The sequence below is a fragment of the Malus domestica genome, chromosome 06 (genome assembly GCF_042453785.1).
Source record: "Malus domestica chromosome 06, GDT2T_hap1".
In the NCBI taxonomy this organism is placed as follows: Eukaryota; Viridiplantae; Streptophyta; class Magnoliopsida; order Rosales; family Rosaceae; genus Malus; species Malus domestica.
In genome coordinates, this window is record NC_091666.1 from 24,463,457 (window position 1) to 24,478,285 (window position 14,829).

General features: G+C 41.7%; 1 protein-coding gene across 1 annotated transcript; it reads right to left on the minus strand.

Moving 5' to 3' along the window:
* Window positions 1–278: 278 nt before the first annotated feature.
* On the minus strand, window positions 279–14,526 carry LOC103409634 (protein HLB1-like). The gene is made up of 14 exons (XM_070823591.1): window positions 13,925–14,526; window positions 13,248–13,373; window positions 12,958–13,027; window positions 11,741–11,854; window positions 3,105–3,188; window positions 2,597–2,647; window positions 2,394–2,423; window positions 2,179–2,241; window positions 1,976–2,041; window positions 1,678–1,806; window positions 1,467–1,502; window positions 1,072–1,191; window positions 740–910; window positions 279–559 (listed from the first exon to the last, which is right to left on the minus strand). The coding sequence occupies exons 1-14, from the start codon at window positions 14,374–14,376 to the stop codon at window positions 449–451; spliced, it is 1,623 nt and encodes a 540-aa protein (XP_070679692.1). The 5' UTR covers window positions 14,377–14,526; the 3' UTR covers window positions 279–448.
* Window positions 14,527–14,829: the final 303 nt, after the last annotated feature.

Sequence of the window (14,829 nt, forward strand, 5' to 3'; positions counted from 1 at the left end):
AATCACAGAGAGAGAGAGAGAGAGAGAGAGAGAGAGAGTACGTTATGCGAAGGGAAAACCGAAGGAATACGAGGTAAAACTTAAGTATTCAGTATGACACTCTTTAGCATGAGGAAGCTCAGCCGGATCCAGCCCAGGCGGATGGCGTCTGAGGTCAGTTTTGAGATGAGAATGAGATGCAGACATCAAACAGACATCTTCAAAAGATGCAAAAAGAGGTGCAAATGCTAGTTTTCTTTGAGTTTTCTGGAAGATTGAAAGAGCAACGAGGTCCACTATTGAAAATATTCTGACTACGCAGAGAAAAATTGTATTTGATCGTGTCAAAAAAATTTATGATATACAGAGTTTATTCGAACAAGTCATTCTCGATCGGAAAATTATCCATCACTCGAAACAAAATAAGGAACTGATGATACAATAAAAGATGCATAAAAACTACATTAAATCAGCCTGTTACAATACCTGCCAGAACATCACTCTTACCCCGCGCATAGATGGTGTAAACTAGACGGATTGCATCAAGCCATCCATCAAGGGATTCCCATGAATCGGCAACCTGGAGGTAGAATGTTCGCATCAGAATCGGGTTTTCAAATATAAATGCAATGTTTTTAGTCCACTTTTCATGCACTTTACAGACCACCGGAAAATTTCTATGATTTGATGCCATCGCAAAGAACCAAAGAACTTAATCTTCGTATAAAGAATTTTATCTGTTGCCAAGGGAGTTCCTTACCAGATAGATGGGTCCGTGAATTGTATCGATGCAGAGGCCAGCACCAGGTGGTAAAGTCAGATCTCCACATGCTGAAACAGAAACGATATCGGGAACAGCAACTTTTATAGCTGCTTCTACTGATCTGCTTGAGATGCCTTGGGGTACATGCTTTTGCTCATTTTTGCTAACCTGCTGAAAGGAAGTAGATGAACAGAAAGAACACAAATAAGTAACAAACGCATAAAGAATATACTTGGCACAAGCAAGGAAAGTTACTATAACTAATTCAGTTATCGAATGTGCTGATGATTTTTCTTCGCTTGATATACACTAAAACGATAAAGAATTACCTGTTGAAGCCCTTCATTATTCAAAACAAACTCTGATCGTTTCCAATCACTATGAGGTGCAATTGGTTTTCCCGCTGGTGGTGCGGTAAGATATCCAACTTTAAGATATGGTAAAGGAAGCTGTAAAGATTAGAAATTATCATGTCAGCAAACCAAAAAAATAATCTCTCAACCAACGAGATTAAGCAGACATCAAGGTATGACCACCGAAAGATTTGGGAAAATTAAGTCCTGAAGATCAGGGAAAAATCAGGAACACGCATCGTGTATGGCTCTGTCATAAGGACCACTTCTCAATGGTGAACCAGTAGAGACCCGACCTCATAACTGACCAAAAATATTTATACAGAAGCTAAAGGGTTTACTGAAGTTGGTATTAGTTCTTAACTTCTTACCATGGATCGCACGAGCCGCAAGGCACTACTGTAAACCTGTAAATAATTAATCACACAAAAACTTAGCATACACAATAAAAGTGAATATCCTTAAACTTTAAAGGAAAAATAAAACCAACTAAATTTTACGTCTCTCTCACTGAAGGGCTATCCTTTCTCCAAATAAAAATCAAATCAAATTGGTTGAGAAAGAAAACTATGGGAACCTTACATTGTAATTTGGTTTCAAAGCATGAGCAGCTGCAATGTAGATAGCCGATTGACTATACAACTCATTAGGTGAAACTTCTTTGGGGTGTCCAGATCCCCCAGTTCTTAGTGTGTCCTCAGCCAATCCGTACTGCAAGTAAGAAAAAGACCAAGGTTTGGTAATTCAATTTACGGGGGATTATTAGATAAGAGAACCCGTGGTTTCTTGTTATCCAGTATAGAGGAAACTGAGAGTCCTTTTAAATTATGAATGGAGTATCACATTATCCTAAAATTATTAAGATAAGTAACAAACTAACCAATACGGTTCCAAGATTGTAAATTGCTCGATGGAAATCAAACTGCAACTGAATAGCTGCGCGGAACTGCACCAGAAGAAAATGACATGAGTCATGACAGTATAAATGAGAAACAAACACTTCAAAGATGAAAATAATATTATGGTTTCCCATCCACATTTATCCAATCATTCTGATATCTCCAAAAAATTATTATATGGTACCTTACTTATTGCAGATCTTACAATTGTTTGCTTTTCCCGTGCAGGAACAATTGCGCTGAGTTCCTAAATTGCATAATTGATTAAAAAAAAAAAATCAATTTGGAGTTCATGACATGGAACATAATTATATGCCGAGCGAGAAGAAAATTTAAAAAGATTTTATTTCTTCTAAAATAAGTTAAATTAAAATAAAATACTAATGCAATTTAAGATACCTGCAGAGCAAGTCCCCAGTTGTTAAGTGCCTGGAATATATGACACGGATTTAGTAATAGGATACAAAGGAGACAACGCAAATAAGTACATTTTTCCCGGATTTCATAATCTGTTTCTCTTTCATAATTGTATAAAACGTTGGTTTTCGTAGGATATCATAAGAAATAGGAATAGCCTAATACAACAATTTATTGAGTCATACCTGGGGACTGTTCCAGTTGAGCAACACTGCTTTTTCATAATTTTTTGTAGCCTGCAAATCAAATCAAGGGGTGGTAAAAATCACTTCATTTATTCGAAATTATGTTTTTCTTTAGGGATTAAAAATCCAGTTGGTTATGATTCGGCAAGGAATAAATGAGAATTATCGCCACTTGATGCCAGCACCACCACATCTAAGGAGAAGCAAAATTGATTTAAGAAGCAAACTCCTAGTTTCCTAAACCTCCAAAAGATCACCTAGTCCAAAGGCCTAGTTTTTTACAAAAGAATAAACTAAAGAGTATCAAATTGCTCATGTTTCTATGCTATTATATCTTGAATATTAAAAAGTCACATCCAACTTCCAAGCGTCAGAATCCAGCTGCCCCGTGTAAGAGTTGCCACAACAGCCGCAGCAGGAGAATAACAAGAGCAGCAACTTTTTTAAGACATGGAAAAAGAAAGTAACTTCTATCTTGCAAGGCTGAAACACTGAATTATGGTCTAACCTGCTTCCATAGTTCTTCAGCTTCCTTTGTACGACCACGCATTTTTGCCCGATCAGAGATAGCAATAGCCCAATTATAGAAAGCCTGGAAAGTAAAAATCACGCATTATTTTCACACTCACACAAGTGAGATACAACAACAACAACAACAACAACAAAGCCTTTTCCCACTAAGTGGGGTCGGCTATATGAATCCTAGAACGCCATTGCGCTCGATTTTGTGTCATGTCCTCCGTTAGATCCAAGTACTCTAAGTCTTTTCTTAGAGTCTCTTCCAAAGTTTTCCTAGGTCTTCCTCTACCCCTTCGGCCCTGAACCTCTGTCCCGTAGTCACATCTTCGAACCGGAGCGTCAGACGGCCTTCTTTGCACATGTCCAAATCACCGGAGCCGATTTTCTCTCATCTTTCCTACAATTTCGGCTACTCCTACTTTACCTCGGATATCCTCATTCCCAATCTTATCCTTTCTCATGTGCCCACACATCCCACGAAGCATCCTCATCTCCGCTACACCCATTTTGTGTACGTGTTGATGCTTCACCACCCAACATTCTGTGCCATACAACATCGCTGGCCTTATTGCCGTCCTATAAAATTTTCCCTTGAGCTTCAGTGGCCTACGACGGTCACACAACACGCCGGATGCACTCTTTCCATCCAACTCGTATTCTATGGTTGAGATCTCCATCTAATTCTCCGTTCTCTTGCAAGATAGATCCTAGGTAGCGAAAACGGTCGCTTTTTGTGATCTTCGCTAGATTGCTCCGGTCATTAGTGTGGATAAGTATATAAATGGATAGAGATAGGAAAACAAACACAAGATGTACGTGGTTCACCCAGATTGGCTACGTCCACGGAATAGAAGAGTTCTCATTAATTGTGAAGGGTTTACACAAGTACATAGGTTCAAGCTCTCCTTTAGTGAGTACAAGTGAATGATTTAGTACAAATGACATTAGGAAATATTGTGGGAGAATGATCTCGTAATCACGAAACTTCTAAGTATCGGAGTGTGGTGTCGTCTTGACTTGCCTTATCTGTCTCATAGGTAGATGTGGCATCTTCTCTGGAAGTACTCTTCCTCCATCCAGGGGTGGTATCTTTAACTGGTGGAGATGCACAAGGTAATGTATCAATTTCACTTGAAGCTTACTTGTAGTTTCAGGCTTGGTCAAGCGCGATACAAACCATGTAGTAGGAGTCCCCCAAGTCGCCGAGCTAGGGGGTCTGCTGAAAGAGGTGACAGACAAGGTAAGCAATCAGAGCTCCGACTGATTGTTCACCTTCTCCCCATCTTGCAGCAGCATGAAGGATAAAGAGAAGAAAAATGAGAAGAGATGATATGAGATACTTTTGCTTTTGAAGAAGTAACGTTCCACAGGCTTATTCTTGAACTGAGCTGGAGGGTTTTTTGGTTTCCTCCAGAGTATAAGGCCGACTGAAGAATTTGAGGGTCAAAACAAGTCCATCAAATCTAGAGTACGTTCCACCCTGCTGATATGGGATACTTTTGCTTTTGACAGAGTAATGGATGTATCGGCACGTGTGCTGTTACGCTTGTCTCCACATGCTTCCTTGTATCCTTCGCACTTGCCCTATCTGTTCCTCAAGCAGATGCGGAATCTTCCCTGGAAACATAAGATGTTGAAGATGAGTACTCGAGAGCAATGCCAGGTAAGTAATCAGGTAAGGGGTTCCAGGCAGTCAGTTCCTGGCTGGAAGCTTGATTCCAAGTGCTGACTGATTGCTCTCTTTCTCCTTGTCTTGCAGGTAAAAACAAGGCCAAAAGAAAAGACAGGGAAAAAGCATGATATGGGATACTCTTGCTTTTAACCCTGATGATATGAGATATTCTTGCTCTAGTATAGCTTGTTTGCAGAGGTATTATCGGGGGGAAAGAAAGCTGAATATTTCGAAAGGCTTTGTTGGGAGTGCCCTCTCAGATATGATGAAGGGTTGAGCATTTTTGCAAGTCTGCCTGTCCGTTGGGGATGGAGGTCGACATATATAGGAGTCTCCCTAACAACAAGTAGTAATGCTATTCCTTTACCCTGCTTGGTCATAGCACAGTAGTAGGAGCTGCCAGTTTCACATGTTTTAACTCTGTCAGAGCACTTTGAAAAAGTGGTCTGTGGTATATGGCTCTCGAGATTCGGAGAACGATGCCTCTTCGATTTTTGAGAAAGCAATCATGCTGGGGGTCTGACTCTCGAGATTCGAAGAGCAGTGTCTCTTCGATTTTTGAGGAAGTAATCATGTTGGGAGTCTGGCTCTCGAGATTCGGAGGGCGGTGCCTCTTCGATTTTGGAGCAAGCAATCTTGTTGGGAGTGTTGTCTCGAATGTGAGTAAAGGTTGGGCATGTTTGCTAGTCTACCTTGCCACGAAGCACAAAGGTTGACACACAGGGACTTTCCAATTATCCAGCAATGGTACTGTTCCTTTACCCTCTCTTCGATTTTGAGAAAGTAGTCATGTTGGGAGTCTGGCTCTTTAGATTCAGAGGACGGTGCCTCTTCGATTTTGGAGCAAGCAATCTTGTTGGGAGTGTTTTCTCGAATGTGAGTAAAGGTTGGGCATGTTTGCTAGTCTACCTTGCCACGAAGCACAGAGGTTGACACACAGGGACTTTCCAATTATCCAGCAGTGGTACTGTTCCTTTACCCTTGTGGGTAATAATATGGTAGCTAGACCTTCAAAATTTATGGGTCTAAACTTTGTTAGTGCTGTTTCTTTGTTATTCTTTTACCTTTCTTGGTCAGAGCGATGTAGTGGGAGCTGCAAGCTTCACGTGCTCAACTTTGGCAGAGAACTTTGGCAAAGTTATCTGTGGTACCCATGAGTTATTATTGCGTGTGGGAAGTGAGTGATTGAACAGTAAGATTCATGTGCTTTCTACTTCACCAGAAGTCTTCGACAGAATGCCCATAATTTCTGCAAAGCTGAGTGTGTGTGTGACAGGTGCTGACAAGGCTAGAAAAGTAGGTGCCTCTTTGATTTCTGAGATCGGCCCTCGTGGTCTATGAGCAGCCCAGCTTTTGAGAAAGCGAGCGCCTCTTCGATTGATTCGGAGAACGATGCCTCATCGATTTTTGAGAAAGCAATCATGCTGGGGGTCTGGCTCTCGAGATTCGGGGAGCAGTGTCTCTTCGATTTTTGAGAAAGTAATCATGTTGGGAGTCTGGCTCTCGAGATTCGGAGAGCGGTGCCTCTTTGATTTTGGAGCAAGCAATCTTGTTGGGAGTGTTTTCTCGAATGTGAGTAAAGGTTGGGCATGTTTGCTAGTCTACCTTGCCACGAAGCACAGAGGTTGACACACAGGGACTTTCCAATTATCCAGCAATGGTACTGTTCCTTTACCCTCTCTTCGATTTTTAAGAAAATAGTCATGTTGGGAGTCTGGCTCTTTAGATTCGGAGGACGGTGCATCTTCGATTTTGGAGCAAGCAATCTTATTGGGAGTGTTTTCTCGAATGTGAGTAAAGGTTGGGCATGTTTGCTAGTCTACCTTGCCACGAAGCACAGAGGTTGACACACAGGGACTTTCCAATTATCCAGCAGTGGTACTGTTCCTTTACCCTTGTGGGTAATAATATGGTAGCTAGACCTTCAAAATTTATGGGTCTAAACTTTGTTAGTGCTGTTTCTTTGCTATTCTTTTACCCTTCTTGGTCAGAGCGATGTAGTGGGAGCTGCAAGCTTCACGTGCTCAACTTTGGCAGAGAACTTTGGCAAAGTTATCTGTGGTACCCATGAGCTATTGTTGCGTGTGGGAAATGGGTGATTGAACAGTAAGATTCATGTGTTTTCTACTTCCCCAGAAGTCTTTGACAGAATGCCCATAATTTCCGCAAAGCTGAGTGTGCGTGTGACAGGTGCTGACAAGGTTGGAAAAGTAGGTGCCTCTTCGATTTCTGAGATCGGCCCTCGTGGTCTCTGGGGAGCCCAGCTTTTGAGAAAGCGAGCGCCTCTTCGATTTCTGAGATCGGCCTTCGTGGTCTTTGAGCAGCCCAACTTTTGAGAAAGCAAACACCTCTTCGATTTCTGAGATCAACCCTCGTGATCTCTAAGTAGCCCAACTTTTGAGAAAGCAAACGCCTCTTCGATTTCTGAGCAGGCGCCTCTTCGATTTCTGAAGCTCCGTCGAGTGCAGATTTTTATAGGGGCTGGCATTAAGTTCCAAAGCACACTTGAATCTCCACCAGTAGAAGCTTCATTCTTGCACTTCTAAGATCTTGATTTGTCCGACCTCTTCTCTCTTCAACACCTTTGAAAATGTCTGGCCCCTCCGACCGTCGTTTTGACTTGAACCTTGTTGAAGAGGCAGCCCCGCCTTCTCCAGACAACATATGGCGCCCATCCTTCGTCTCCCCTACTGGTCCTCTTACCGTTGGGGATTCCGTGATGAAGAATGATATGACCGCTGCGGTGGTGGCCAGGAACCTTCTCACTCCCAAAGATAACAGACTACTTTCCAAACGGTCTGATGAGTTAGCTGTTAAGGATTCGCTGGCTCTCAGTGTTCAGTGTGCAGGTTCTGTGTCTAATATGGCCCAACGCCTATTTGCTCGAACCCGCCAAGTTGAATCATTGGCGGCTGAAGTGATGAGTCTCAAACAGGAGATTAGAGGGCTCAAGCATGAGAATAAACAGTTGCACCGGCTCGCACATGACTATGCTACAAACATGAAGAGGAAGCTTGACCAGATGAAGGAAACTGATGGTCAGGTTTTACTTGATCATCAGAGATTTGTGGGTTTGTTCCAAAGGCATTTATTGCCTTCGTCTTCTGGGGCTATACCGCGTAATGAAGCTCCAAATGATCAACCTCTGATGCCTCCTCCTTCTAGGGTTCTGTCCAGTACTGAGGCTCCAAATGATCCCCCTCCGGTGCCTTCTCTTTCTGGGGCTCTACCGACTGCTGAGACTTCTCCTAAGCAACCTTTGTGAAGGCTTCCTCTTGTGTGTTTATTTTGACTCATGTATATGTACATATTTGTAGCTTATCGGGAATATCAATAAATAAGCTTTCCTTCATTTCAACATATTGTGTTAAATACACCAAAGCCTTCTTCGCTAAGTTCTTTGAATTTTCTTTTGTTGAAGCTTGTATGTTGAAGCTTGTATGTTGAAGCTTTCTGAGTGGAGCATGTAGGTTGGGGTAGTGTTCCCTTAATTTCCCGAGTGAGGAAAACTTCTCGGTTGGAGACTTGGAAAATCCAAGTCACTGAGTGGGATCGGCTATATGAATCTTAGAACGCCATTGTGCTCGATCCTGTGTCATGTCCTTCGTTAGATCCAAGTACTCTAAGTCTTTTCTTAGAGTCTCTTCCAAAGTTTTCCTAGGTCTTCCTCTACCCCTTCGGCCCTGAACCTCTGTCCCATAGTCGCATCTTCTAATCGGAGCGTCAGTAGGCCTTCTTTGCACATGTCCAAACCACCGTAACCGATTTTCTCTCATCTTTCCTTCAATTTCGGCTACTCCTACTTTACCCCGGATATCCTCATTCCTAATCTTATCCTTTCTCGTGTGCCCACACATCCAACGAAGCATCCTCATCTCCGCTACACCCATTTTGTGTACGTGTTGATGTTTCACCGCCCAACATTCTGTGCCATACAGCATCGCCGGCCTTATTGCCGTCCTATAAAATTTTCCCTTGAGCTTCAGTGGCATACGGCGGTCACACAACACGCCGGATGCACTCTTCCACTTCATCCATCCAGCTTGTATTCTATGGTTGAGATCTCCATCTAATTCTCCGTTCTTTTGCAAGATAGATCCTAGGTAACGAAAACGGTCGCTCTTTGGTATTTCTTGATCTCCGATCCTCACCCCTAACTCGTTTTGGCCTCCATTTGCACTGAACTTGCACTCCATATATTCTGTCTTTGATCGGCTTAGGCGAAGACCTTTAGATTCCAACACTTCTCTCCAAAGGTTAAGCTTTGCATTTACCCCTTCCTGAGTTTCATCTATCAACACTATATCGTCTGCGAAAAGCATACACCAAGGAATATCATCTTGAATATGTCCTGTTAACTCATCCATTACCAACGCAAAAAGGTAAGGACTTAAGGATGAGCCTTGATGTAATCCTACAGTTATGGGAAAGCTTTCGGTTTGTCCTTCATGAGTTCTTACGGCAGTCTTTGCTCCTTCATACATATCCTTTATAGCTTGGATATATGCTACTCGTACTCCTTTCTTCTCTAAAATCCTCCAAAGAATGTCTCTTGGGACCCTATCATACGCTTTTTCCAAATCTATAAAGACCATGTGTAAATCCTTTTTCCCATCTCTATATCTTTCCATCAATCTTCGTAAGAGATAGATTGCCTCCATGGTTGAGCGCCCTGGCATGAACCCGAATTGGTTGTCCGAAACCCGTGTCTCTTGCCTCAATCTATGCTCAATGACTCTCTCCCAGAGCTTCATTGTATGACTCATTAGCTTAATACCCCTATAGTTCATGCAATTTTGTACGTCACCCTTATTCTTGTAGATAGGCACCAAAGTGCTCGTTCGCCACTCATTTGGCATCTTCTTCGTTTTCAAAATCCTATTGAAAAGGTCAGTGAGCCATGTTATACCTGTCTCTCCCAAAAGTTTCCACACTTCGATTGGTATATCGTCTGGGCCTATTGCTTTTTTATGTTTCATCTTCTTCAAAGCTACAACCACTTCTTCCTTCCGGATTCGACGATAAAAAGAGTAGTTTCTACACTCTTCTGAGTTACTCAACTCCCCTAAAGAATCACTCATTTCATGTCCTTCATTGAAAAGATTATGAAAATAACCTCTCCATCTGTCTTTAACCGCGTTCTCTGTAGCAAGAACCTTTCCATCCTCATCCTTGATGCACCTCACTTGGTTTAGGTCCCTTGTCTTCTTTTCCCTTGCTCTAGATAGTTTATAGATATCCAACTCTCCTTCTTTGGTATCTAGTCGTTTATACATATCGTCGTAAGCCGCTAACTTAGCTTCTCTGACAGCTTTCTTCGCCTCTTGCTTCGCTTTTCTATACCTTTCACCATTTTCATCGGTCCTCTCCTTGTATAAGGCTTTACAACATTCCTTCTTAGCCTTCACCTTTGTTTGTACCTCCTCATTCCACCACCAAGATTCCTTTTGGTGTGGGGCAAAGCCCTTGGACTCTCCTAATACCTCTTTTGCTACTTTTCGGATACAACTAGCCATGGAATCCCACATTTGGCTAGCTTCCCCCTCTCTATCCCACACACATTGGGTGATTACCTTCTCTTTGAAAATGACTTGTTTTTCTTCTTTTAGATTCCACCATCTAGTCCTTGGGCACTTCCAAGTATTGTTCTTTTGTCTTACTCTTTTGATATGTACATCCATCACCAACAAGCGATGTTGATTAGCCACGCTCTCTCCTGGTATAACTTTGCAATCCTTACAAGTTATACGATCCCCTTTCCTCATTAGAAGAAAATCTATTTGTGTTTTTGACGACCCACTCTTGTAGGTGATCACATGTTCTTCTCTCTTCTTAAAGAAGGTGTTGGCTAAGAAGAGATCATATGCCATTGCAAAATCCAAGATAGCTTCCCCATCCTCGTTTCTCTCCCCAAAACCATGGCCACCATGAAAACCTCCATAGTTGCCTGTCTCCCTGCCCACGTGTCCATTTAAATCTCCTCCTATAAATAACTTCTCCGTCTGAGCAATTCCTTGCACCAAGTCTCCAAGATCTTCCCAAAATTTCTCCTTCGAACTCGTATCCAACCCTACTTGAGGTGCGTACGCACTAATCACATTGATAAGTTCTTGTCCTATTACAATCTTGATTGCCATGATTCTATCTCCTACCCTCTTGACATCTACAACATCTTGTACCAAGGTCTTGTCCACGATGATGCCAACACCGTTTCTCGTTCTATTTGTGCCCGAATACCAAAGTTTAAACCCTGAGTTTTCTAGATCCTTTGCCTTACTACCAACCCACTTAGTTTCTTGTAGGCACATAATATTTATCCTTCTCCTCACCATAACTTCCACTACTTCCATAGATTTTCCCGTTAAGGTTCCTATATTCCACGTTCCTAAACGCATTTTGCTCTCTTGAACTCTACCCTTCTGTCCTAGCTTCTTCACCCTCCCCTGTCTAATAGGATCAAAGTACTTCTTTTGTGTGTCCCGGGTAAAGTTGATAGGAGCATATGCTCCCAAACAACTTTGAGTGGAGTCGTTCGAAAAGAAGTTTCTATGGCCCCCTTGCTCATTTAACACTGCATCCGGGTGCCGATGGAGATACAGCGACCCTTGCTCACTTATCACTGTGCTCGGGCCACACAGCGCGCCACTTACGGGTGACGCCCTAGCTTTAGCGCGATTTTGTTCTGGATTCATTTTCATAAGGATTCGACGTGATCATGGAGTGCCGGCTGTCGACTACCTGACGCCCTCCCCCTCCTCCTTTATCCGGGCTTGGGACCGGCCATGTAAGACATAGGCGGAGTTACACAAGTGAGATAACTAATCAGAAATTATAGAAAGATCATCTACACACATACATACTCCTTCTGAAGAACTCTATCATGGCACTTTCAAGATTACTAATTTCACTAGCTATTTGATGAGATTATGTTGTAAAAGGATATGCAAACATACATCATGAAGTGTTGGGCACAGATGGGTAGCCTCATCATACTTTCTGCAAGCCTCCTCAAGCAAAGCATCTTTAGAAGGATTAGTAGAATCTGGACTAACATTATCTGCACTTTCCTGCATCCCAGACGAGGATTATTTAGATAGTAAATTCACACTGGTTCACCTAAGGGGAAGACAAAATGTCCTTTAAAACAAAAATTTCAAGTGACACTTCACATTATTTAATCATTTAGAGAGAAGCTGAAATAACTAAAGGCACATAACTGGAGGAGAGACTAACATAATGAAGAGACTTATACCCTTATTCATTCCACACAAATGACCCAATTGGAAAACGTTGGCTAATGTAGAATGGTACTCTAGCTTAGTAAACAGCACATAAGGGTAGACCAAGTTTCAGTGAGCATATTATTCTTACTACCATGTGTTGTGAGTTGGCTCATCAAATTACAAAGGCCAAACAGGTTTAGGTTTCCAATTGGTGTTTGGAAAGGAGAAAAGGAAAGTGCACAGGTTATCTCCCATAAGAATTGGGAAATAGGTTTTTCTTTTTAATCTCAATCAGTTTAGGATTAGAAAATAAGTTAGTTTTCCCAATTCTAAGAGAATTTAGGAATCCTATACTTGTAAGGCATGTAAAAATTGGTGTGTGTGCTATAAATAGGCTTGTTGGGGCTGATTTATTAACACGAACAGCAGAGAAAATACAAGGTAGAGAGCCAAGAGTGATAAAGAGATCTAAAGAAAGGTTTTGGGGTTTAGCATAAGGGCTTTCAATAAGTTCTTGTAACCTAGTTGTTATTCTCCATGGTGCAAGTGATTTCTCAAGAGAGATCACACAAGGAGTAGGCAAAGTTCACCAAACCTCGCTAAAAATTTTATGTTTGTGTGTGGCGTGTTTATAGCCGACCCCACTTAGTGGGAAAAGGCTTTGTTGTTGTTGTTGTTGTTGTGTGGCGTGTTTACTAAACTGTTCATATATTCACATGGCATCATCTTATAAGTTTGCATAACACCGGAGACTATCGATAAACATGATCAACTAAGGGGGATTAAAATCAACACCTTGTGCCTCCAAACCCATATAAAATAACACCATTCTCACAATTGCCTATCAAGGAAATAGTTAAATTCACAGAAAGCCATCTAGTTGAAATTTGATAAGCAAAAACCATAACTAAATGCAACCAAAGATCGAGCAGGAGAGTATCTCAAACCTGAAGAACCAGCGCCCAATTGTAAAGTGCATCATAATCATGTGGGTTTCTTTCTATTGCACTAGCATACCTACAAAATTTATGTACAAATAAGAATTCCGGGAAAGCAAGACACCTAAAAGACATTGTGCGGTTGCAAACATCGCAAAGTACCGTAAAAGAAACAAAGAAAAGAGAAGTATGATCATGCACGCTACAAAGGACTCAAACTTTGTTTCAGTAGTAAAATATAGGATTATACTATTACCTACAAGCTGACAAGTAAGAAGGCAAGAAAAAGAAGACAGTACCTCTTGGCAGCAAAAGTAAGAACCCGTTGGCGAGACCGACCGTCATCATCGGTACCAGTGACACTGTTGATCAACTCCATTGCAGCAATGTTCTGCTCTGAGTGTTGCTCTTGTGGGCTTTCTTCACTGATACAATTCAATCCACAAATCGCCAAATAAATTGTCAAAAAATGGTTAACAAAGTATTAAGGTGATCCACAACAATGACCATACAAAACTTACATTTTTTCGGCCCTCAAAACAAATTCTATTCACACTAACAATTTGATCCATGACTAAAACTGAGAACTTTTGTCGAAAACAGTAACATGCAAATCGACCTACCCAATTTAAAGTTACAACTTTTAACATTAACCACTACAATGACCATACAAAACTTACATTTTTACCACCCCAAACACAAATTTCATTCACTAACAAATTGATCCACACCTAAAACAGATCAATTTCGTCGAAAACAAAGACATTCAAATCCATCATAACCTATTCAAAGTTCATAATTCTATCATCCTTTGTGAATTCCAGTTTTCCAAAACCCGAAAGTGGGAACTGCAGGAAAAAATCACCAATTGGACTATTTCTCCACACTGAACCAAAATTCAAGCACAACAAACAGAATTTTGCAAAATTACATTACCAAAAAACCAAAATTTAAAATCAAATGAAGGAATGCGAACCTGTAACTGTAAGGGGAGTTGGAATCATTAGCGACCTCGTTAGATTGGTCATTTTTCAAGCCACTAAGAAGCTCTCTCATCGTGAATGTACGGCTTCCTTCATCTTTCTTCAGCTCCGGGTGCGCAGCTCCTTGGCCGTGCGGTTGGATCGAGGCTTCGATCACTTCCTTCACATTCGGATCGCCGCCATCTGCCACCACCAGTTCATGTTCGGGTAGGGGTTCCGGTCTAACTTCGGCCTCCGTCACTGGCTCGGGTTTAGCTTCGGGTTCGCGCACCGGTTCCGGTTTAATTTTGGGTTCTGGCGCCGGTGCTGGTTCAGCTTTGAGTTCAGGCGCTGGCTCCGGTTTAGCTTCAGGATCTGGCACTAGTTCTGATTCGGATTCGGGTTTCGGATTTGTTTGGTCTGGTTCAAGTCCGTTCTGGGCGGGGGGTTGTTCGGCGGTGGACATTGCGGGAGATCGGAGGAGGGATCGGAATTCGAAGAGTGATCCGACTGTGAAGTTACAGAGAGGTTGGAGAGAGAGAGAGAGAGAGAGAGAGAGAGAAAAATGCTGGTTGTTCAAAGTTACGGACTTTGAGGAAAATAAACTGAAAATATTAAGCGGCCGTACGGAGCCCGGAGAAGTTAATTAAAGTAACCATGTCATAAACGTACTGTTACCACAGTAAAAAATTCACTTGAAAAACAAAACCAGTAAAAAATGATTTGGTAGGTTAAAACATTTTTCTTCTAATAAATATGGATGCTTAAATGATCTTAACGATCTTGATCATTGCGTTTAACCATGCATTTTAACTTTCGCATATAACATTCTTTTATTATGTATGTCTTTTTATAAATGACATCGTTAAGTTGTCCTATTAAAAAATTTATCCGAATAAATTGTCAACTCAGAATTTGA